The 26,014-nt window shown below is 42.9% G+C and overlaps 1 protein-coding gene across 1 annotated transcript in view; it reads left to right on the top strand.

Annotated features, from left to right (window-relative positions):
- Positions 1–718: 718 nt before the first annotated feature.
- Positions 719–26,014, top strand: part of SLC17A8 (solute carrier family 17 member 8) — a 73,121-nt gene continuing 47,825 nt past the window's right edge. The window contains exons 1-4 of the mRNA XM_073620391.1: positions 719–1,353; positions 15,549–15,801; positions 21,327–21,445; positions 21,665–21,779. Of these exons, the coding sequence (XP_073476492.1) occupies positions 1,253–1,353; positions 15,549–15,801; positions 21,327–21,445; positions 21,665–21,779 (588 nt within the window). The 5' untranslated portion in view covers positions 719–1,252. The remainder of the gene's footprint in view (positions 1,354–15,548; positions 15,802–21,326; positions 21,446–21,664; positions 21,780–26,014) is intronic.

The raw sequence follows: 26,014 nt of genomic DNA, 5'->3' as shown, positions 1-26,014 counted from the left end.
AAATATTTATTTTCACCACTGTATGTAAAACTATTTGTTTAGTTTTTTTAGATTTTAGAATGGGATGCTTCGAGATTGTGCAGAATTTTAAAGGGTGCCTTGACTGGAAAAAGCTTGAGAAACAGTGGTTTAGCTAAATAAAATCCATTCAGATTAAGGTAAAACCTAATGATGTTTATATCTATTTATGTTCCTGTCTTTTAATTCTAAATTGTTAAAGAAAAAATAATAATTTACTTTATATTTACTTTTATAAACGAATATTAATACTCTGGATTTAGTATACTTATTGTCATTTGTTAACCAGGAATACCCACAGAACATCTGCCTTTGTGAACCATCCATGCAGCTGTTTTGTTTTAAAGGTGCCTTACAAAATGTTGGCTTTGCTCTGTTTGCTTCTCTGTCATATGTATGTCACAGGAATTGGAACACAGACACACAGCTGCACTAATGGGACTTGTCACTCCTGAAAAAAAAGAAAAGGCTCAGTAATAATATATGTGAATTTCAGTCCATGACCACCTGCATGCGTCATGGAGACGGGAAGAAGCCCTTAAATGTTTAATAAACTTGTTCTTTGTTTCCCTTTTGTATGGGATGCTATTAATAACTAAACTGGCAGTACCGTATCGCTTCCTCGTTACTATAGCATCGTCTAGTGTAGCATCTCTCCCAATATCAGGGACACATGACAACCAAATAGGATCATTATCACTTCTCAGAATCCTAGGGCACTGACTGGGCACATGTACAATATTAGATGGGGCTTTTCTTCTTGCAGTTTACCTGGAAAATTCATTTGTAAATAGTGAACCTTTGTTTCACTTTAGAAATGGGAAGTTCAGCACAGTCAGTCCTATAGTGTTGCTGCATGGGGCTTTATCATTTTGAGCTTCACATGTGAAAATAGGTTGGTTGGGTTTACTGCTATCCTGCACAGCTGTCAGCTTCCCCTCCAGATAGAAGATCACTGATGTGAGATCCACTGCTCCATCTACTACTGGGATAATTACACTTGTCATAAACCTGTGCTTTATTCAAACATCTCATTTGAAATCCACAGAGAAGTCACTTTTTAATTCAGTAAGTGGAAGCTTGGAAGGAACTGTTGGGAACATAGAACTGGTTTTGCTGGAATGAGGTGGTGAGGTTTGAACCATTTTTCCACCGGAAGGGCCAGCGCTAGTTCTGGATGACAGAAAGTAAGCATGAGTGGTCTGCAGTAGAGTTGACACAATAACAATATACAATGCCTTTCCAAGCACTCAGTTCATTTAAGAAAAAAATCCTGAATCCTGGAAAGGAGGAGGCGAAGAATAATATCAGTGACTCACTGGGGCACCTGCAAAGGTAAGATACATTTTTTACACCTTTTATTTTCTCTCCATTTTCCAAAGTGATGCTTTTCAACCCTAGTCCTTGATGGTCCCCAACAGGATCTGCTTTCCTAATCTTATAAGTTTCCAAATAAAATATTAGGAGAGCTATTAATTCATTTGGCTTGGCAATTACCTGAAAGCATAGATCCCAGGACCTGTTGGTGTCCACTGAAACTTTAAACGGAGAAACACAGTTTTGGAACAACTGTGCACCCCAGCCCGATGCAGTAACAGATTAAGTTCTCCAGACTTACAGGAAGAACAATTGTATTAATTAGAAGAATTATTAAGGTATTTACCTGATTTATTAATTACCTTTATGTCAAACTGTATTATACATATTTTAATTTATTTATTTTTTTTACAGGTAGTTATGAATTCCATGGGTATTTTTTAAATTACTTATCAAATTAACGCCCAAATTAAATAATGGATAAACAAAATGCCATCTGTTTAAATGTATGTGTATACACATTTACATATGAAGCAATTATACTGAACTGTATGCCAAAAACAATAATAAAAAAGTAGGAAAAAGACAAAAAATATTAGTAACAATAAAATTAGATCATTTTATTTAGAGGATTTGAATTTTAGCAGTTTGTCAAATGAACGGGTCAGTCCATCCAAAAGTGATATTAAAATGCATAGAGAATAGTGATCTTAGTCACCCGACAGCTTTTTGGGCTTTGGTAGTAAGATCTCCCTACCATCGTCCTCACATTTTTTCCTGCCCACTTTGGAGTTTCATCATTCTGCTGAACCAGGGGTATTCCCTGTACTGCTGTTGCTTTTCTTCCTAATACAAAACATACCCAACAGAAAGAGCTGGACCACCTCAAAATGGGGTCAGACAGAATCTCAAGAATGAGGATTTTACCCTTGGAACTATGAGAATAATGAAACCACTAGATGATTTAATCCACCTACTTAAAACTGAAATATCAGCTATGGGTAGACTGACCCATTAATATTTCATGGTTTATTTCATCTTGCATATTACAATTCTGTATCACTGTTCTTATTAAACAGGTATCATGAAGAGTTGTATTTCTTCTTGCATGTTATATGGGCATTTTTTTTTCCATTTTGTATTTAATAGAGTAAGCATTTTATTTACACATTCATTACCAGGTTATTGTTTTACATTATTGAAGAGCAGTATATTTACTACCTTTACCCTTTTCATGGAAGGAAAGAACAGAACTGAGGTTTTTTTAAATAATATGTTTCAGCAGCAAGCAAATACGTGTATTATCGTTAACTTCAACATGGGATTTAACACTGTCAGTTAAATGTCAAAGTACATTAAAAATAAAAGATTTACAAACAGCTGTTTTAGGAGACTTTTCACACAATGGAACTTATTTTTAAATGAACATTTTATATAAACCATAAGATTTACCCTGTGTGTAATTCTATTCATAAGAGATTTAGTAATAAATATTCTGTTGTGTGTTATATAGATCTTTCGGTCACTGAAGACCCCATACACAAAATTAATATATATTCACTGTATACACCATGCTTTTGAATGTGTATTTATTACCATATCCATATAACTTGCATGATAAGAGCTTAAATGTATTTTCAGATATGAAAAAAATGTAATATGCAACTCTAATAACATTTGTGTACTATATGCACGTCTGAAAAAGGAGTTTTACCAGGGCAGTGAAAACAATAGTTTGTCTCCATCATCAACTCGAATAAACATAAATTATTATTTTTTGGATTTGTAAAACAGCTGAGATATATGAATATTGTGTCCTGTAAGAGGGGAAATATTGTACTCTATTGCATATTATTGTATAATATAGTTTATTGGGCTTTTTGGTTCTTTAGTGTACATCCAGCATTCACATATTCATGTAGTGCACTGGGTGCATGTTTTAAGACACAGCAAAGGTTAACTCCTATAAAATACAAGATATAAATTACAGGCAATGACAATGACAGGGATCGCCAAACTTTTCAGTACGAGGACCACTTTGTATATTTTACAAATATCTGCCTACTTTAAAAAAAGAAGTTTTATAAATGAATGAATACAATTTAAATAAATAAACAAGTTTTACTTGGAGATTTTTTTCAGCATGATATAATTCAGAACAACAGAGACAGAACTTCAAAGCAAAGAAATAAACTTAAGCCATTAATAAAGGTCAAACAAAAATAAATTCAGTCTGCTCCATTTTCATCAGAATCTCCTTTACATCAGGGTCCCTGTCAGAGTTCCCCCTTACATTACAGCCCCATCAGAGTCCCCTCTACATCAAGGTCCCCATCAGAGTTACACCTTACATCAGTGTCCCCATTAAAGCCCCTTGTACATTGGTGTCCTCATCAAAGTCCCCACTTACATCAGAGTATTTCTTACATCTGAATTCCCCTTACATCAGGGTCCCCATCAATATCTCCCTTACATCAGTGTCCCTTTCAGAGCCCCCCCCCCTTACATCAGTGTCCCCATCAGATCTACTTGTACATCAATGTCCCCTTTAGAGTCTCCCCTTACATCAGTGTTTCCATCAGAGTCCCCCTCACATCTAAGTCCGCCTTCGTCTTTGTAATTAGGCTTACAAAACAGTGTAACAGCAAGTTGGGAGCCAGAAGGTGGAGCAAGTGCAGATGGAGGAGGTTCTGTCCTCCTTTGAATGCTGGGGCAAGCATGTCATTGGTTGCTAGGATGTCAGTTATCCTTGGACCAACACAGCTCAGTGGAGGAAGGTAACCTGCGCTCCTGCTCTGGAGACTTGCTGGGGGTCAAGGGTGCTGTTGGGAGGGGGGGAACGCAATCTGTGCACATCAGCTGTTTAGAGGGGGGAGAAGGGAAGGCAGTGCACATAAGCCACATGCTGGATAAACCTTGGAGTGGGCCATAGTTTAGAGACCTCTGGTCTATGCCATATCACATTATTAAAATACATGCAAACCCTTTTAAGGGGTCTATTTCTCAATGTTTTCAGCCAAGATTCACACAACTTTCACCCATGATCCACACATTTTTCTAGTTAAATCTTATGAGAATTGAATTATATGTGTGAACCTTGGGCAAAAACATTGATAAATAATGTAGATCATGCATCTACAGTGCCTTGCAAAAGTATTCACCCCCTTGGCTTTTTACCTATTTTTTACATTACAGCCTTTAGTTCAATGTTTTTTTTTAATCTGAATTATATGTGATGGTTCAGAACACAATAGTCTAAGTTGGTGAAGTAAAATTAGAAAATATATACATAAAACTATTTTTCAGAAATAAAAAACTGATAATTGGCATGTGCATATGTATTCACCCCCTTTGTTATGAAGCCCATAAAAAGCTCTGGTGCAACCAATTACCTTCAGAAGTCACACAGTTAGTGAAATGATGTCCACCTGTGTGCAATCTAAGTGTCACATGATCTGTCATTACACATACACTCCTTTTTGAAAGGCCCCAGAGGCTGCAACACCTAAGCAAGAGGCACCACTAACTTAACACTGCCATGAAGACCAAGAAACTCTCCAAACAAGTAAGGGACAATGTTGTTGAGAAGTAAAAGTCAGGGTTAGGTTATAAAAAAATATCCAAATCTTTGATGATCCCTAGGAGCACCATCAAATCTATCATAACCAAATAGAAAGAACATGGCACAACAGCAAACCTGCCAAGAGACGGCTGCACACTAAAACTCATGGACCAGGCAAGGAGGGAATTAATCAGAGAGGCAGCACAGAGACCTAAGGTAACCTTGGAGGAGCTGCAGAGTTCCACACCAGAGACTGGAGTATCTGTACATAGAATGACAATAACCCGTACACTCCACAGAGTTAGGCTTTATGGCAGAGTGGCCAGAAAAAAGCCATTACTTTCAGCAAAAAAGGTGCTCTGGTCTGATGAGACTAAAATGTAAGTTTTTGGCCAACAAAGAAAACGCTATGTCTGGCGCAAACCCAACACATCACATCACCCAAAGAACACCATCCCCACAGTGAAACATGGTGATGGCAGCATCATGCTATGGGGATGTTTTTCAGCAGTCGGGACTGGAAAACTGGTCAGAGTTGAGGGAAAGATGGATGGTGCTAAATACAGACATATTCTTGAGCAAAACCTGTACCACTCTGTGTGTGATTTGTGGCTAGGATGGAGGTTCACCTTCCAGCAGGACAATGACCCCAAACACACTGCTAAAGCAACACTTGAGTGGTTTAAGGGAAAACATGTAAATGTGTTGGAATAGCCTAATCAAAGCCCAGACCTCAATCCAATAGAAAATTTGTGGTCAGACTTAAAGATTGCTGTTCACAAGTGCAAACCATCCAATTTATAGGAGCTGGAGCAGTTTTGCAAAGAGGAATGGGCAAAAATCCCAGTGGTAAGATGTGGCAAGCTCATAGAGACTTATCCAAAGCAACTTGGAGCTGTGATAGTCACAAAAAGTGGTTCTACAAAGTATTGACTTTAGGGGGGTGAATAGTTATGCACATTGACTTTTTCTATTATTTAACAATAATCCAATAATCCAACAATCCATGTTAATTCCAGGTTGTGAGGCAACAAAACACAAAAAATGCCAAGGGGGTGAATACTTTTGCAAGGCACTGTATATTTCACAGTACAGACTACTTTACATAGACTTTAAAGTGCATCTATAGCCAAAACCTTTTGGATAGAGTAGGGAATGGTTGTAATCCCTGATAATTATTCTTTGCTGTCTGTGTCCTGTTGGGGAGGCATCATTTCACTTTCTGTCCTAACAGCACAACAGGAAGTAAGGGTAAATCTCCCCTCACTTTGTGGAGATTTCCTCTTACTTTTTGTTGTGTCTTCAGGAGAGGAAGTGAAGACAAATCTCCCCTCAAAATAGTTGTCACTAGAATAGACGTCCTTATTGAATTACAATGTATTTCCTCTTGCCTATTTTTCTGTTGACAACTCTAAAATGTTGAATTTCCACTCACTTTCTGTCTTTGTGGCACAGGTCACTAGGACAAATACCACAGATGACCCTACCAAGTGAGACACAGACAGCATTAGAATGTGACAGGGAGCCTTGGTCGGCACGTGATGTGCGTCTGACGTCGGCACAGGGGAGGGGCCCAGCACCGGCCCTACGGGAGGAGGGAGACGAGGCGTCCAGGAGCTCTGAGATGCCGTGCGGGATGAGAGACGGCGAGGTGCCGGCATTCGACTGAGCGCCCGGTTCCCCTCTCACACCGCTCTCATACCGCTCCCCCCCCCCAGCCAGGATTACCGAAGCAACGGCGGTAGTACATATCCGCCACGGGAAACAAGCAGGGCTGACGGGTATGCCATCCCCCTTCCCCAGCTCTGCGTGACGAGCAGCTGACAGCCCCAGCGAACCATGAGCCTCCCACAGGATGGTTACAGGACGGAGTTGCAGCTGACCACTAAACTCGTGGGCATCTGAGAGCAAGATCTACAGATCCAAGAACTCAGGGTGTCGCTAGGCTGCTCAAGAAGAAGCAAGGTAGGAGAAGCTTCCCTGACATAACTGAATGACAGTGGACACAAGCGGGTATGAACTGTATGAACTGTACGGGTCTAATTGAGAAAACCTGAAGTGAGTCTGGGAGACCAGTATAACTGGATTAACTGGGGCGTTTGTTTCCTCTGCTATCAGCCCAAATTTAAAAGGACTAGATTACTGGGAGCCCCTGATCTCACCCCCCAGCCATATAAACTAGAGAGGACATTTGAGCTGAGGTGCTGAGACGCCTTGAGAGTGTCCAACTCTTCCCCCCCATCGGCCCCCCTCTTGGTTTTCTCAATTTCTCTCCTCGATAGGGGTAAAGGTATTGTGTGGCCCGGAAGGAGAAAGAAACGGCACAGACACTGTAGATACCTAATACAGTTTATAGATCCCAGCGGTACGGCGGATCCTCTTCCATATGGCCCACAGAGGGATGGAGATCCCAAAAGAGTGAAGCGACTAGCGGGACGACGGTGACATCTGTTAGAACTCAATCACCAGCAGAGGCAAATTAGGATCGAGACCGGAAGAATGCGAGGCCGGTCATCAAGAACAACAGAACCCCATAGTTCAGGAGAAAGCTTAAATACTAGCTCCATACAAAAATATTTAAAAGAAGCTAGTTTAAAGAGCCCAGGAATGGAGGCGAAACACACGGGTACAAAGAAGAAGGAGCAACAGAAACAAAAGGGGGGACAGGGGGACAAGACCCATGAAGAGCCGGCCCCGGAGGGGGTACCCGCAAGCTACATGACCGAAGAGCAGCGAATGATGGCCCTAGCCCCGAGTAAATTAGACATGAGTGAAATGTTCACAAAACTGGAAAATAAACTAGAAAGTGTGATTAAAGCAGAAATCTCAAATGTCCGCTCCGACATGGGCCACCTCCTCCGCAGGCTGGAGGAAGCCGAAGAGGCCTCAGTGCTCCAAGCCAAGGACATTTCAGATTTAAAAGAACAAATTAGGAATGTACAAAACGAAAACCGCCTGCTGACGTACAGACTGGAAGAACAGGAGAACCAGAGCCGACGACAAAATCTCCGTATTAGATCCATCCCGGAACAACGCAACGAAAACTTGGAAGAGAAGATGAGGAAGATATTCAATCCTTTGCTGGGCAGGCGAGAAGACGAAATATTAAGAATCGATAGGGTCCACAGAGTAAGGAAGCCCCCCCATATAAAGCAAGATTCCCCCAGGGACGTCATTGTAAAATTTCATCAATACGAGGACAAAGAAATAATCTGGAAAAAATTAAAGGGGGCCCCCCCAATAAATTTCGAAAACAGAGAGCTGCAGATCTTTACGGACCTTTCAGCTGGTACACTGGAGAGGAGAAGACGGATGAGACCAATACTAGACCAACTTAGGAAGGCAAACCTAAAATACAGCTGGGGGTTCCCAACATCCCTGATCGTAACCAAGGACGGAAGATCATACAGAATGAGATTCATGGAAGAAATGCAGGACTTCTGTGGCAGTCTGGGCATTCCCATCCCTGACTTGTTACAGAGATAGAAGAGGCAATGGGGTGGAGGCGTGGGAGGAGAGGGGGAGGCGGGCGGGGGGGGAGCGGGGAGGGGACCCCCTTTTTTTTTTTTTTTTTTTTTTTTTTTTTTTTTTTTTTTTTTTTTTTTGTCACTGTTCCCGCCCCCCCCTCTCTCCTTCCTCCTTCTCCGCCTCTCCTCTCCACTATTAAAGGGATGTTTATTTCTCAGGGTCACGAGACTAACGTACTTTGGGACAGTGGCCGACACCGAGAGGTGGAGGGAGTCTTGGGACGGGCAAGCTGCCGGACAGCCGTGAATAGACAGAACGTAGGAGGAGAAGCGAGAGAGAGAGGGGACGGGAGGCTAAAGAGGATAGAAGAACATACGTATGGTCCTAGCGGGAGGGGGGGCGGTGGGAGCTGGGATACATCTGTGGGGGGGGGGGCGCTTGGTGCTCCCACCTCCCTCGCCCTTTCCCTCTCGGGGGGGGGGGGGTGACGGAGGCCGGTGTCTGGAGCCAACCCCTGGAGGAGAAGTCATGCAGTGTGGAATGGGAAAAATTTCCATACGGGCGGGCTTTCGGCGAAATGAGCGCCACGGGGTGGTGGGGGGGGACGGGAGGGAAGGGGAGGCGGGCGGGACCGAGGGGGGGGAGGGGGGAGGAGGAAATTGGGGGGTGGGGGAGGGTGGTGGTGTCGGGGGGGGGAGGGGTTTAGGTAGAGGGTGGGATCAGAAGTGGGTGGAGGAGTCAGCAAGACGGGTGCGAGAGGAGCAGAGGACAGAGGTTAACGGTTGCTCTATTGACTATGTCCGAGATTAAATTTATATCCTACAATGTAAAAGGGTTAAACTCACCAAGGAAAAGACACAAAATAATGGGGGAGCTGAGTCTCATGCGCGGGGACATAGTCTTCCTGCAGGAGACCCACCTGACCCATGAGACAGGGGTCAGGCTGTTCTCCTCTAGGATCCCTCAATGGGTATACGGGGATTCCCCTACCAAGGGGTCTAGGGGAGTCGCTATAGGGCTCTCCAAGGCGTCTAATTTTTCGGTGAGGGATAGACAGATAGACCCCGATGGTCGTTATATTTTCCTAAAGGGTTCAATTGGACCTAGATCGTTTACGTTGGCCAATGTCTACTGCCCTAATAAAAGTCCAACCAACTTTCTGGGACAAGTACTGGAGAAGTTGCTGACATTTGGGGAAGGGGAAATGGTCTTAGCGGGAGATTTAAATTTTTGCCTAGACCCTGCCCTGGATAGTACGTCCCGTGCTCAGGAGATAAGGAAGGTGTCACTAAGGGCAATAAGACGAAAACTATTCCACAACCAGTTAATGGATGTGTGGAGAGTGCAGCACGCCAAAGAAAGGGATTTCACCTTCTTCTCCTCTGTGCACGGGACGTACTCCAGACTAGACTACATTTTTGTAGACCACAATTTACTGGAGAGGGTTGTGGAAACCAAAATTGAGATAATGTCCCTCTCAGACCACTCCCCAGTTACGATGAGGCTAAAACTACCAGAAGTGATGGCAAGTCCTTTCTCGTGGAAGCTGAATGAGGACTTGTTCAGGGACCCCGCAGTGATAGAGCAGATCCAGAATGAGGTGGATTTTTTCTTTAAGACAAATGATACTGGAGAAGTATCTCCTCCCATTTTATGGGAGGCACACAAGGCCTACATCCGAGGGACTCTTATAGCCATAGGTGCAGGTCGGAAAAAAAAAAGGAAGGAAGAAAGGGAAAAATTGATCGAGGCAATATTCAATCTGGAACAAGCACATAAAAAGGGGCAGGACCAGGACTGTTACCGCTTATTGGTCGCCAGGAGAGAGGAGCTGAGGGACAGGATGGAGCAGGATGCAAGTAGAACCTTCAATTTAATAGCAAGGGATAAATACCTCTGGGCAAACAAAGTAAATAAACACTTAGCCAGATTAATAAGAAAAAAAAGGAGGCGGAATTTTATAGATAAAATAAAGAGCTCAGGAGGGAAAGAGATAGCGACCAGCAGAGGTATGGCAGAGGAGTTTAGAAAATTTTACGCGGACCTCTACTCACTAGGGCGAGGGAAGGAGGAAGTCAGGGCCCGGGCAGCTAGGAGCAGGGCTTTCTTAAAAGAAGCAGGTTTAAAGGTGTTGCCTATAGAGGACAGGGATCTCCTGGACAAACCAATCAAGGAAGAGGAAATCATATCAGCCCTAAGAGATTCCCCGAAGGGTAAGAGCCCCGGCCCCGATGGTTTCCCTACCATCTACCTAGAGAAAATGAAACATATACTAGCCCCTAGGCTGTGCCAATACTGGAACGAACTGGGCACTAAGTATGAGATGGAAGGCGAGGCATTGTCTGCTACGATAACTCTGATACTGAAAGAAGGGAAGGATGCCGGGCTGTGTTCCAGCTACCGGCCCATCTCCCTGTTAAACGCGGATGTCAAACTATACGCCAAGGTCATGGCTAATAGGCTAAAGAGTTACATGGCGGAGCTGGTGCACCCGGACCAGTCCGGTTTCATCCCGGGAAGACAGTGCAGGGACAACGGGGTTCGGGCAGTCCTGCTCTCGGAATTCTGTAGACTTAGGGGACCCCCAGCTCTATTCCTGTCGATAGACGCCGAAAAGGCATTCGACAGGGTAGACTGGGGGTTCTTGATGAACACCCTAGAAGCCATGGGGTTCGGGCCCAGGTTTATTTCCTGGATCAGGGTCCTATATAGAAGTCCAACAGCAGTAGTAAGGGTGAACGGTGCCATTTCCAAACCTTTTGAGATGGTAAATGGTACTAGGCAGGGCTGCCCGCTCTCCCCCCTCCTGTTCGTCCTGTCCCTGGAACCGCTCCTGGCCTCCATTCGGAACAGTCCGGACTGCAGCGGAGTAAGGGTGGGAACGGAGGAGCACAAGTTGTCGGCGTTCGCCGACGACGTCCTATTTTTTGTCTCAAATCCTAGGATAACACTTCCTAACGTGCTCCGTATCCTCAGAACATATGGAGAAGTCTCCAATTTCAAAATAAACCCCGCCAAGTCCGAAATTTTAAACATCAGTCTACCCAAGCAGGAAGAAGCCCACCTAGCTACAGTATTTCCCTTTCCCTGGAAGAGAGAGATTGGGTACCTGGGAGTTATGCTGGTCAATACCATTAAAGGGTTATTCCAAAAAAATTTTATACCACTGCTAGACGATATTAGGCAAGAGGTTAGAAGACTGCGGTCTAGGCCTCTCTCATGGTTCGGACGAGCAAATACGGTCAAAATGATGATCACTCCGAAAATCTTGTACAAATTCCAACTGCTGCCGATCCCTATGCCAAGATACTATCTGAAGGTTTTAAGGAAATTAATCAGCGAAGCTGTCTGGGGTGACAAAAAACCACGTATTGCTTTTTCAACACTGAGTAGAGGAAAAAAAAAAGGGGGAATAGCAGTTCCCGATATAAATAGGTACTATATTGCAGTAGTGCTCTCACGGATCACGGAATGGAGTAAGAAAGGGACGGATAAACGGTGGGTGGATATCGAGTTCTCCTTAAGTAATAATAACCTAGCACAGTCACTATGGAATCCTCCAAAGTTTAGAGCACTCAGCACTAACACATCTACACTAACGCAAAACACTTTTAAATATTGGGACAAAATACATACACAGCACAAATGGACATATAATTCACCGTTGATACACATGAAAAATAATTTATTTTTTGAACCAGGGAGGAGGGAGGTGGGGGGGAACTGGCTAAAGGAGGATTCCGTTCAATTGAAAGATTTCACTGATAAGGGTAAAATACGCACTTTCACGGAATTGAGCAGAGAGTCAGAACTCTGGGTGATTGACAGATGGAGGTATCTCCAGCTTTCCCATTTCATCGGAAACCTACCGAAGCCTCTCAGAGGTATGGAGGAGCTCAGGCCATTGGAGCAACTCTGCACGAAAGAACACACAGGGGGTGTTATTGCCCAAATATATAGAATTTTGGAAGCAGAGCAGGAGGGGGTAGGGCCTCCGTATGTTAAAAGGTGGGAGCAAGAACTGGGGACACAGTGCAATAGGAATATGGTAGAAAAAATTTTGAGTTTAGCTCACTACACGTCACTAGATAGTAGGAGAACGGAAATCCACTATAAAGTCTTAGCAAGATGGTACGTCACCCCAGACAGAGTCAATAAAATGGACGGAACAAAGGCTAACACCTGCTGGAGGGGGTGCTCAACTGTGGGCTCGATGGCCCATATTTGGTGGGAATGCCCCACCATAAAGGCCTTCTGGAAAAGAATTCTGGCATTTATAAAGGATATTACGGGGAGGGAAATTAAGGAAGACCCATGGGCTTGCCTCTTTCATGGGACTCAGGAAACAGTCAAGAGTTATAGATCCTCGCTGGTCCCTATAATATTGGACGAGGCCAAGAGGCAGATTGCCTTAAACTGGCTGAAACCATCGAGTCCCAATGTGAGAGATTGGCTTCTTGGCCTCAATGATATATTCAATGTGGAGTGTCTAGATCGGCGGGGAACAGAACCTGACGAGGACTCGGAACACACTGGGAAGTGGTCAGGTTGGATTAAATTTAAAAGATCTTGGTCCTACCTGAAGGAGTTTATATAAATCGAAAACAAGAAAGGGAACCACAGACTGATAGGAGCGACTTGGTTATGATCCGCACCTAGCGAGCTACGTCCTGCGGAAGGGGGGGGGAGGGGGGAGGGGGAGGGCGGTGGAGGGTGGGGAGGGTAGAGGGGGGGTTTCAGGGGTTAAATTTGTGCAACTTTTGAATTTATAAATCATTTTGTATCTAGAACTGCCCCTGGTGGGAAAAAAATTTTTTGTTATGAAAAATGAGAAATAAAGATTTAAAAAAAAGAATGTGACAGGGAATCTAATTGTTTGCAACTCTATTAAAAATTGGGGGAAAAAATAACATTTTGGCTATACATACAGCAATCACCAAAGTGATTGTATGAGTGTTCAAGTGTACCTGTTGTCTTTAGTTCATTTGAATGAAATAATAATAGAATTTAATACTGGGCTTATAATAATATATTCATGCCTAAATTAATCAAACAATATAACAATTGTAATAATATTTTTAATAATTTGAATATTTTTAAAATGTAAACATTTTAGAGCTATACTAAAACCACAAAAAGAGACAGTGCTCCATCCTCCACATTAGAAGTCACTTCATTTGTAAAATCCAACAAAATACTCAAAAACAAGTTATAATTACAGGCATGTAACCATCCATCACAACCTACAGACACTTACTGCTCTATTCCCTATCTTCGGATTGATGGATAGCCTTAGCAACATGCAGATGGTAAACCATAGCTAGATGACACGTTTCAAACACAAGCCCTCTTTCTCAGAGCTAAACCATTGCACAGATGTTTACCCCTAAATAGTCCAGACCAAGTGGAAGGCCAACAGTCTCCACACCCATCTGGCCTTATGCTGGGTCTGGTCTATTTAGGGGTAAGAAAATTTGCATGCAGGTTAGCTTTGAGGAAAAAAGAGGGCTTGTCCCTCAAAATGCATCATTTAGCTACAGTTTACCATCTGCATATTGCCAAGGCTATACTCAAATCGATCAATCTCAAGATAGCGGTATGAGGAGGTCCATAGGATGTGATGAATGGTTACATGCCTGTAATTTTAACTTATTTGCAAGCATTTTATTGGATTTTACAAAGAAAAGTACTGCCTAAGCTAATGCACGAGGATGGTGCACTTTCTATTTTTGTGATTTTAATACAGTTTTAAAGATTTCCTAGGTCTGAAGAAAGCTGCAAGGCAATAAACGATTTCATGCCCTTATGCGAACTGGACTAGTGAATGAGAAGAATATCTAGATTTTGCACCTAACCAATATCTTTTAGTACTTGAGCAACGGTAATGTGTTGTTACAGTGTCAGCAGTAAAATGCAACCTTATATAACTAGTACATTGCTTTTTTTTTTGTATGCGATTAATTCTCTTTAGGATGCTTTCAGTAGGCAATAAACAGCATTTCATTGTTTTCCAACCTTTTCCAAGATATGGAACTTCAGGTGACACATAGAACTAACTTACACTTACAATTAAGGGTTCGTGCACAAGGACTAATTTAGGCATTTTTTATACCTAGCGTAAATCTTCTGAAAATGTATGGCACCTGGGTAGCTGCACGTGGTACGTACAGCCTCCCGTACAAGTATATGGTTGTACATCAGCGTACACTTGTAAACACTGATGCTTCTTTGTGTCAGCATTTACCCGTGCATGCACATCCAACAATTTATCCTACTGTGAACGAGCCATTCGTTCGTATCTCAGACTGTACACAGCACATGCGGCTTTCCGGAGCAAAGAAAAGCCAAGCGAGATTTACGCTAGGCTTAAAAATGCTGAAAAATAGTTTGTGCGCTGTGCGCATAAACTCTTACAGAGTTTTAGGTTCTTGAAATCCCCTACGAAAAAAACAAACAATTATATCAAGCATTTTTACTATTTGTGCAATAAATCACACTAAAACCTCTCTTTTGCTCATCTTAGGCACAACCAGTCCTGCTATGTCATCCAACCCACTTCTCATGAGCCCATAGGGGAAAGGGGTGACTGGAAGGGTGACTGGTTAGCCCAGAGGTGTGCTTAAAAATAAACTTTGTTTTTCTCATCCAAGTTAAAGCTACAGGTTCACTTTAATAGTGGCTGCTGCAGATGCGTATACTTTCTTTTTGTTCCTTGTGCCATTACCCTGGGGAGTCAATGTTGCATATGTGGTGTATGTGACTCTCTATCCTTTTACCCATTACAACACTGGTTATTTGCTGGTTCACACTCAGACAGGGAAAGTATCCTCAGCACGCATGAGCTCCAAAGTGCAACATGGAACTTGAACAAGCATTCTTCTTTTAGAATAAATAAAGTGGAGGGGATAAATGGAAGGTACACATGGGCAGATGGTGGGGCGACATTAAAGTGAACCTGTGCTTGCCCTGCATAGTATTAGGGTGTTAGTAGTTCTAACAGTCATGATCCCCATTCCCCAGTGTTCAGAACGGTGAAACAAATTCTTTTAGTTGCACTGGTAAAATTAATAATATATTGTTTAAACTATGACCTATTCAATATGAAATGTATCCTGCTGCCTGCAGATTAATATCGCTTGGACAAATAATTGTACTTTATTTTAACCACTTTTTTTTTCTTAAGGAAAATTGATGGCACAAATGTTGAAGAAGACAATATTGAACTGAATGAAGATGGACAGCCTGTTCAAGCCCCCATTTATACACTTCCGAAATTTGATTGTCATTGCTGTGGTTTGCCCAAGCGTTATATCATTGCTGTTATGACTGGCTTGGGATTCTGTATTTCCTTTGGAATTAGGTGTAATCTTGGTGTAGCTATTGTCGAAATGGTAAATAACAATACTGTTTATGTTGATGGAAAGCCAGAAATTCAGGTAAGTGACCATTTATTCATTTTAAAGACAAATGCATTTTTTTGACTGTCCACCCTGCCTAGACTCCCTGATCTAAACTGTTCGATTTCCCCCTTCCTGACAGCTGCTTGCTTACCTGAGTAATCTTCCTCACCACCAGCTGCATCTGTGCAGTGTGTCCTCATAGACTTCTATGGGGTCTTCTTCTGAGAGTGGAGAACAGGTAGAGAGATGTACATTCTCTGAAAGCGTACTTGTCACTTAAGGTAGATCTGTTGCTTTAAATATGTGCTGGGCAGGCTGTAGGAGAAAAATGCACAGACCCTCCAACCACTAGAGAATAGGTTTAAGAATGAAATTCAATAATGAAGATGGAAGAATTAACTGCCAGTCTCCATCACAGGTTCCCAAAATTTATGACACTGGGGTACCCATTGATTGACTTTTCTACTTCATCCAAACTTCAACCCTTTCTATGACAATCCATAGAACCTTAGCTGTGCTGCTGGTAGCCCGGGTTTACTCCCAGTCAAGACAGAGGCTCCCCTTCTTCTTTACCTTCTTCTGTCTCTTCTCCTTGTCTTTCTCACTTTGCTCTGTTTGAGGCACTGGTCTCTTGTGCACTTGGGTCTTAGCACCATTAGTAAATCATCCCGACCATTTGTAATATTATATCTTGTACCCAGATTCACCTATGATGCGAGAATTGTCATTGCGAGATATCACTTGCTCATGGTGTGCTAGAGTAAATATGCTGTGCATGACTTGCACTGTGGATTTATTTTTATGTACCGTAGTGCCTTCTTTTTCTGGTATTTCTTGTTGACTTTCGAGCCAATGTGTCTGTATATGTGCAAAATCTAATAAAACTATATTTTTTAAACAAATGCAAACTCAGCGATGCTAGCACATACCTTCAGATGTCTCGGTCAGCACCCCAATTACCACATACCCAAGTGTGTTCTAACAGGGAAAATGCCATCCCCTCATGCTCCACCTGGTCTGTTCTTAGATAGTCAGCATCATTGGCCAGTAAAGAGGTATGAGCAGTGGTGTAGCTAGCACATTTGGCACCCGGGGCTGGTCAGCCCCCCCCCCCCAAGAAAAATGGTATGTGGCAATATAACAGCGCCGCACGAAAACTGCATAAATAGTGGGAGGGGCTTAAAGGGCCATATGCTTTAATGTGTCACAAGCAAGTATGTAGCAGACAGTACAAACCTCAGTACACTCATTTTAATAAAATAAAACTGTTCTATTGCAGATCCTTTACTACACACAGCTAACCTTAAAGTGATATTAAGGTCTTTTCTAAATAATAAACATGTTATATTTACCTGCTCTGTGTAATGGTTTTGCACAGAGCAGCTTGGATCCTTCTATTCTCGGGTCCCTCGCCTGCACCCCTGGCCCCTCCTTCTTTCTGGGTGCCCCCACAGAAAGCAGCTTGCTATGGGATCACCCAAGCAGGCACGCTCCTGAGCCACAGCTCTGTGTGTCCATATACACACAGAGCCATGGCTCGACTCCACTCCCTCTGTCTTCTGATTGGCTCACTGGCTCTTATTGACAGCAGTTTGAGCCAATGACTCCTGCTGCTGCCAAAAGCCAATCAGGAGTGCGAGTCAGCGGACAGCCAAGGCTCTCATGGACAGCGCTAGATCGATAGGGGGCTCAGGTAAATATTACAAAACTGGTGCAGTCAGAATCCGAAACAGCTGTGCTTGGCAACCAATCAGTTTCTATCTTCAGCTTGTTCAGCTTTAAAAATGAAATCTATGAGCTGATTGGTTACCATGCACAGCTGCTCCAAATTCTGTCTGCTCTAAGGCTGAGAACCGAGTAATCAAAAACCGTCGATCACTTCCTGAGCAGAAAGCTGGTCAGTTTCTGGCTCTGCACTGCCCCCCCCCCCCCGGTGCTCAATGAAACACTGGCCTGTGGAGGGGGCGGGAGTGGCCGGCTCAGGCTCTCAGCGGCACGCTGAGAGGCTGAGCTGGGTGCCGGTCCAGACATGTGAGTGGATCCCAACCATATGATTGCAATCTTTCCCCAGCCCAGGGCCTTCTGTGTACTCCCTTCCTAGTCCAGGGCCTCCTGTGTACCCCCCCACTCCAGCCCCTCCTCTGCACTCCCCCACTTCAGGGCCTCCTCTGCTCCCCCCAAGTCAGGGCCTCCTCTGTACCCCCCAGCCCAGGGCCTCCTTCGCACTCCCCAGCCCAAGGCCTCCTCCGCACCTCCCATCAGCCCAGGGCCTCCAGCACACGCTCCAGTCCAGGGCCTCCTCTACCCCCCCAGTCCAGGGCTCATCCACACCCCCCCTCAGCCAGAACACAAGCAGCATGTTTAATTAAGTTAGAACTTTTACTGGCCCATAAGAAAAGCTGTTTTCATGGCCCAATAATGATGTCAAGCTTGTGGGAACTGGTGCTTAACCTATTTAGTGAATGGAACACCTTTTGCAGCATGCAGATGGATGGCCTTAATAAGCTGACCTTAACACCCTAAAGTGCTCATAGACATTGTAAACTAGTCTGAAGGGAAATTGTGCAATTATATACCCCTACTACGTCTTGTCATTGTTTTTCTGGAATGTTGCTATGACCTGTTGTACTTTTACTTTTGGCCCATATGTGATGGATCTGGATTGTGCAAACTTAAATGTGCTCTTGTATTTACTGTGTGCGTTATTCAATAAACCTTTGTCTAAAAAAAAAAAAAAAATACTAGTCTGAAGATCGAGCAGCGAAATTATCATTCCTTATGCATGATTAATTCCGAACTCCAGACAATTTTTTTTTTTATTTTAGGATAGAATAGGAAAAGATTAGAAACTCTTTCAGGTTTTAAATGATGTTTGTGCCCTTGTTAAGGTTTTTTTTTATATTTTAAATGCTGTCTATGTCCCAGTAGGGGAGATTGTAATTGTCATTCTGTACTTTCTGGCATGTGTCAGCTGGATCACAAATGAGGTGACAAACACAGAAATAGCATCTAGATAGGCATTCTAAACCTAATTCATTTTCATAGAAAGTATTGCTCATGTCCCCGTTGGGTGGATTTTTCACTTCCTGTTCAGTCTGAGACTCAAATAATGGAAATGGGAATATTTCCCTCACTTCCTATCCTGTCAGACAGACGATGAGGAGAAATTTCCCAAATGGGGGCAAAGACAGCAGTATCAATTTGATAGAGATTTTAAGCCTTCCTCACCATTTTCCTAACAAAAAAAAGCCTTAGATAGAATTATTTTTGAACACCCTCCTGTGAGCATTTAAGGGGCTGTAAATCATAACACCAGTCTATCTCTGCACTGAGACTATATTGGAGGATATGAAGGAATCAAATGCTAGAGTTTTCTAAGATTAATAATGTGGAAAAGTGGAATTCAAGCCTAACACTAACTGTTCTTACAAATGCACAGAGCACCCAAGATCCTCCTCTTCTTGGGGCCCTCACCGGCGCTCCTGGCCCCTCCTTCCTGCCAAGCAGCTTGCTATGGGGGCACCTGAGCCGAGCCTCTGCTCTGTGTGTCCATTCAGACAGAGGGCTGCAGCCAGGCACTGCCCCCTCTCTCTCCTCATTGGCTCACTGATTTTCATTGGAAAAAAATAGAAAAATAAAAAACTAAATGACCAAAAACACACCCTAAAGAGTAAACTACACAATAATTTATTAGCTATAATAAGCAAAATACAAAGATATTCACAACCACCCTTTAAAAGATAGATGTGGTGGGTATACCCAAAAACAATGGGACCCCACCAAACTATCAGACCCTCCCTGCAAACAATTTGATCCTACATGAATAAGTTGGGGAGCCCACAATTGTAGAGCCCTCCCTTCCCCAATATATAGCACCCCCTAAGACACCTGTAATACCCCCAGCTACCAATGCTGGGAGAGCACCTCCGTCATGCTCCCCCCCCCCAGCTCATACCTATTTGAGGAAATTGGGGTACTGAACTGCTACCTGATCATCTATATTCGGAAACGATCAAACACATTCATTTCTCAGATGAGCCGCCATGGATTAAACCAGCAGCAGGTGTCATGGAATGGATAACAACCCCGCTGATTAGTCAAACATCTCAGCTGTATATTCACCTATGCCTTGCTCCTTGTGTGGATGCATTGGAACATCGTTTGGACATACACATAATACAGACATGCACCAAGACCGCTCTTTGACCGATCATGTTACATCATTGTACACTGGAGGCATATCTGCTTGATCAAGTATGAGTGTGTAAACCTGGCTGTCATTGTCTTATACTCTATCCGCTATTTATACCTGGAGGACACACAGCAATCAGCTGCTTACTGAAATAATATCTTTATACAGCACTTATCCTTCAACTTTGAGGCTACACATGTATGTTGCAGATACTCTGGTATATAGCCATTTTGTATGTCATACATCTATATGTTCCAACTTTATGGCATTTGTCCTTTAAATCCAGCGGTGAACTTATAAATATTGAACAGTTCACATACAGGATGAGAATAATGGGACTGACCCTTATTTGAGGAAGTATTGACTCTTCCCACCCTCTATCTATTATCCAACATTTGGACTAACACCTTCTCCTGATATGGTTTTTTATAACTTTGTTGTCCATACTTTTCATCACCATTTTGTTGACTGACTGACTGACTGTAGGTTTTGGCTAGCCACTGAGATATTCGTTTATGGAAACAGCGTGAATTATTTTTGCATTGGCGAAATCACGCTGCTCCTTCAGGAATTTCACAGTTCAGCCTCCACCCGTTGGTAGCTGGGGGTATTACAAGTGTCTTAGGGGGTGCTATATATTGGGGAAGGGAGGGCTCTACAATTGTGGGCTCCCTCACTTATTCATGTAGGATCAAATTGTTTACAGGGAGGGTCTGATAGTTTGGTGGGGTCCCATTGTTTTTGGGTATACCCACCATATCTATCTATTAAGGAGTGGTTGTGAATATCTTTGTATTTTGTTTATTATAGCTAATAAATTATTGTGTAGTTTACTCTTTAGGGTGTGTTTTTGGTCATTCAGCTTTTTATTTTTCTATTTTTTCCATATAATATATTGATTACGCCCCCCGATACTCATTCGGTGAGTGCTACCTTGAGTGCACTTAGGCGGGACTCCCATTTTCCATTTTTTGTTTCACTGATTTTCATTGAAAGCAGAGGGAGCCAAATGCGCCCACTGCTGCCTCAGCCAATGAGGAGGGAGAGTCCCGGACAGCCAAGGCTGTCGTGCACATCGCTGGATCGAGATGGGCTCAGGTAAATATTTGGTGTGCTCAGGGTGTTGTTTAAACCTATTGGTATCACATTTTGCAGATTGCCTTCATCAGATGTTTATAGGTAAATTAGAAATTTAACTTGTGAAATTCCGAGTTATTCGCACCAGCCCCATCCATAGCATTGTATGGTAATGTGCATTGCATTAAGGAAGCCATTGGCTAGGCTGCTTAAGGCCCCACAATGAACTAAAAATTGTGCATGCACCATTTTTTGAACAGATCCTTTAAATAAATTACATATCTTTTGATAGAAAGCTCAGTTCAACTGGGATCCAGAAACTGTTGGCCTGATCCATGGATCGTTTTTCTGGGGATACATTGTGACCCAGATTCCTGGAGGATTCATAGCAAATAAGCTTGCTGCCAATAGGTATTTATATTCAAACATGTATTAAGACCATCTATAGCACTTTTTTATTGTAGTTATTTTATTAAAGCATTACAGGCCTATCAGTGGCATAGCAAAATTTTTCATGAAACCTTACCTAAGTAATTAAAATATTTAAATAAATCTGTCTTATATTTTTTTCATGTATTGGTGTGGTGTGCCATCTAAATGTGCTGGAGACATTTGTTTTTATTCCTACAGGGTATTTGGTGCTGCTATTTTTTTAACCTCAGTCCTAAATATGCTAATTCCATCAGCAGCAAAAGTACATTTTGGGTGTGTTATATCGGTTCGTATTCTCCAAGGTCTTGTTGAGGTAGGTACTCCTATTATATTGTTATTCTAGCCCCTATCTCGCTGTTTTATATCTACCCATATTTATAAAATCTCAATTTTGTATATTTTATTTGTGTGTGTTATGTCATCAGGGCCATCTTTAATATTGATTGGACCCTGGGCAAACATTTTCTTGGGCCCTCCCGAATCCACTTATCAACTATTTGTGTGCTCAAGGGGCAGCTGCTTTGGGCCCCACAACAATGACTGGCCCCTTTTGCTCTGTGTTAAAGATGGTCCTGTATGTCATGTACTGTTTTTTTACTTACATATGAAAATATAATGTCATTACTAAGATTTTAGAGTTACTAGCTCCTCCTATTTGCTGTCTTTTAGTCTTTTAAATATGCTGTTAAAAGAGTTTTGTTAAATCAGTTCAATAGGTGTATCACATAAAAATTAGCAGCCAATAACTTTCTGTGCCTATGTTTTACTCTTGTCCATTACATCAGAGGTCACCAACCCCGGAACTGTAGACCATTACTGGTCTGTAACTTGTTATGAACTGGGCCGCACAGCAGGGGGCTTGATCTGTAATTCACATGGGAATGCAGAGCTGCCAGAGCAGTAGGGGGAAGTGTGGTGCGTGATTCAGCACATCAAACAGTTCCCTTTTTTTTTCGTTTTGTAAAAACTTTATTTGAAGTGTAAAAAATGTAGACTACAACTTCAAACATAGTTGTAGAAACTTTATTTGAAGTGTACAAAATGTAGACGCAATGCACTGCTGTACATTGCCATGGGATTTGGCACAGTGTTCTGCAAAAAAATGCACCATGTCTGCATTTTATCACAACACGCTGCAGCACAGCCATAGACTCTGTTGCAGTGTAAATGGGACAAATAGGAAACAATGGTTTTCGGTGTGTCCTTGAGGTGAGAGACGTTTTACAGTGCAGCCCATAATAAGCCCTTTCAGACGCTCATATTACCACCTGTCAGATCAGCGGCGGTATTAGATTCTCATAGGAGCGTGAACCTTACTGAAAACTGCGCATGCACGGGATCTACAGTACGTTTTGTGCTTTTTATGAGAATTTAAAGCTTAATGATCTCAGGTGGTGCTGAGGCGAAAATGCTAGCACTGGGGAGTTGCTGCAAATACAGATCATTAGCACTAGAGACTCCTATTATAAGCCTTTCAGTGAGTGGCAAATGACTGCATCTGGTGGCAAGCTATATCCACAAAACCGGACCCTGGTGCCAGAAAGGTTGGGGACTGCTGTGTTACTTTATTCCTGGCTATCATCTCCGCAGACCACAAAATACTTTCTCACTATGTTATGAACATGTGGAGAGGAAGAGGTGTCCTGTAGCCTTAAAAACACTTCCAATCCTAGGATGGCAGCTAGATAAAATACCATGAGACACTGTTTTCACCCTAGGACAGTCTGTTTGCTGGCAAGATCAGCAGGTAAAAATTTAGAAAAAAAGAGTGAAAAGTAATGCAACCACCACATCTACAGACTGATAAGCTGTCATATGTTACATTTTGTTTTTCACTTTAGATCAGGGATAGGCAACCTCAGGCATTTGGGGCAAGGCCGGCATGCAATGCCATTTTCAGTGGCACTCAGAAGATTGTCAAGAGGGATATGCGCAGGTTTGCATGGGCCCTGCTTGTTACAAAACAGACCCACTGTTGTAGGTTGAAATTAAAAGCTCAATAGGCTGTCAATGGCAAAACTTGGCCTACCTCCACGACTCTTCAGTGAGGCTTGTCTGCCGTCACTGCGTAGCCTCCCTGACGGTATTCCCGAGTGTGGCTCGGGGTTAAATTTCAGCACCATTAGCAGTAACCCCGAGCCACACTCGGGATTACATCTCAGGATCCTGGTGCAGTATACTTACCTTGTCCCCAGGATACTGCGTTGTCCCCCCGCGCTGTCTGCGGGCTCCGTCCTCCTCCGAAGCCTCTCTGTGCCAGGCTCTGTTCCCTGCGAGCGTCGCGACGCACAGGGGTGGAGCCTGGCGGCAAATTAAAAAAAAATGTCAAAATCATAACACATACAGTACTGTAATCTTACAGATTACAGTACTGTATGAAATCATTTCACTTCCCTTTTGTCCCCAGTGCTTTGGTCCATGCCCTGCATGCAGTTTTATATTATATATACTATTCTTTCTGCCTGGAAACTTGAGATTGTCCATAGCAACCAAAAAGTGTCCCTTTAGTAAATTAGAACACTTGCAGAATTGAGCAATAGTGAATCGTGGGGAAATTTATTTTATTATTATGATATTATTATTTTTTTTATTTATTTATATTTATTTATTATATTATAATTTATGATTTTGTGTTTCAAACTTCATCATACCCGGGATATCCATTAGACTCTTGTTTGGACAGATCTAAGTGTGCTATTGCTAAGAATTACAGACCCAATATAAATCGCCAAATTTCTATGCAAAATAATTGTACCGCTTTGAGACGCAAAAATGTGAACATGTAAAAACCCAACCCCCCTACCCTATTTCTCCTCTTAATGAAGTCAGGTCTATACTGTGTTATTGTTCACTGGCATGCCGGTTGTCTAAAACTTGTATATTGACACAAAAAAAGTTACTGACCCCCCCCCCCTTTAAACCTATATGCAGTAATTTCACAGACAAAAGTTTAACCTCTTACCGACCACCCGCCATAATGGCTCTCCTGCGCGAATCGGCCGCTTTAAGGGGTATAGGGGGCGCTCGCACTGCCAGAGGCTCGCACGCGTGCCTGCCGCATCACTGAGGAGCCGATGTCCGCCGGGCACCCGCGATCGCTACTGACAGAGCCAGAACGGGGATATGTATATACACATACACTTGCAATGATGGAAACAAGTATTTGATCCCGTGCTGATTTTGTATGTTTGCCCACTGACAAAGAAATGATCAGTCTATAATTTTAAATCATTTTAACAGTGAAAGACAAAATAACAACAAAAAAATCCAGAAAAATGCATTTTAAAAAATGTAGACATTGATTTGCATTTAATGAGTGAAATAAGTATTTGACCCATTTACAAAACATGACTTCGTACTTGGTGGCAAAGCCCTTGCTGGCAATAACAGAGGTCAGACGTTTTTTGTAGTTGGCCACCAGGTTTGCACACATCTCAGGAGGGATTTTGTCCCACTCCTCTTTGCAGATCCTCTCCAAGTCATTAAGGTTTTGAGGCTGACAATTGGTAACTCGAACCTTCTGCTCCCTTCACATATTATCTATGGGATTGAGGTCTAGAGACTGGCTAGGCCACTCCAGGACCTTATTGTGCTTCTTCTTGAGCCACTCCTTTGTTGCCTTGGCCGTGTGTTTTGGGTCATTGTCATGCTGGAATACCTATCTACGACCCATTTTCAATGCCCTGGCTGAGGGAAGGAGGTTCTCACCCAAGATTTGACGGTACATGGCCCCGTCCATCGACCCTTTGATACGGTGAAGTTGTCCTTTCCCCTTAGCAGAAAAACACCCCCAAAGCATAATATTTCTACCTCCATGTTTGATGGTGGGGATGGTGTTCTTGGGGTCATAGGCAGCATTCTTCCTCCTCCAAACATGGCGAGTTGAGTTGATGCCAAAGAGCTTGATTTTGGTCTCATCTGACCACAACACTTTCATCCAGTTCTCCTCTGAATTATTCAGATGTTCATTAGCAAACTTCAGACGGGCCTGTACATGTGTTTTCTTAAGCAGGGGGACCTTGCGGATGCTGCAGGATTTCAGTCCTTCATGGCGTAGTGTGTTACCAATTGTTTTCTTGGTGACTATGGTCCCAGCTGCCTTGAGATCATTGACAAGATTCTCCTGTGTAGTTCTGGGCTGATTCCCCACCGTTCTCGTCATCATTGAAACTCCACGACATGAGATTGTGCATGGAGCCCCAGACCGAGGGAGATTGACGGTTATTTCATGTTTTTTCCATTTGCAAATAATCACACCAACTGTTGTCACCCTCTCACCAAGCTGCTTGGCGAAGGTCTTGTAGCCCATTTCCACCTTGTGTAGGTCTACAATCTTGTCCCTGACATCCTTAGACAGCTCTTTGGTCTTGGCCTTGGTGAAGAGATTAGAATCTGAATAATTGATTGCTTCCATGGACAAGTGTTTTTTATACAGGTAACAAGCTGAGATTAGGAGCACTCCCTTTAAGAGAGTGCTCCTAATCTCAGCTCATTACCTGTATAGAAAACACCTGGGACCCAGAAACATTGCTGACTGATAGGGGATCA

Source organism: Aquarana catesbeiana, linkage group LG03, assembly GCF_042186555.1.
Source record: "Aquarana catesbeiana isolate 2022-GZ linkage group LG03, ASM4218655v1, whole genome shotgun sequence".
NCBI lineage: Eukaryota > Metazoa > Chordata > Amphibia > Anura > Ranidae > Aquarana > Aquarana catesbeiana.
Note: the sequence above shows the minus strand (reverse complement) of the source record. Positions and strands in the feature narration are given on the sequence as shown.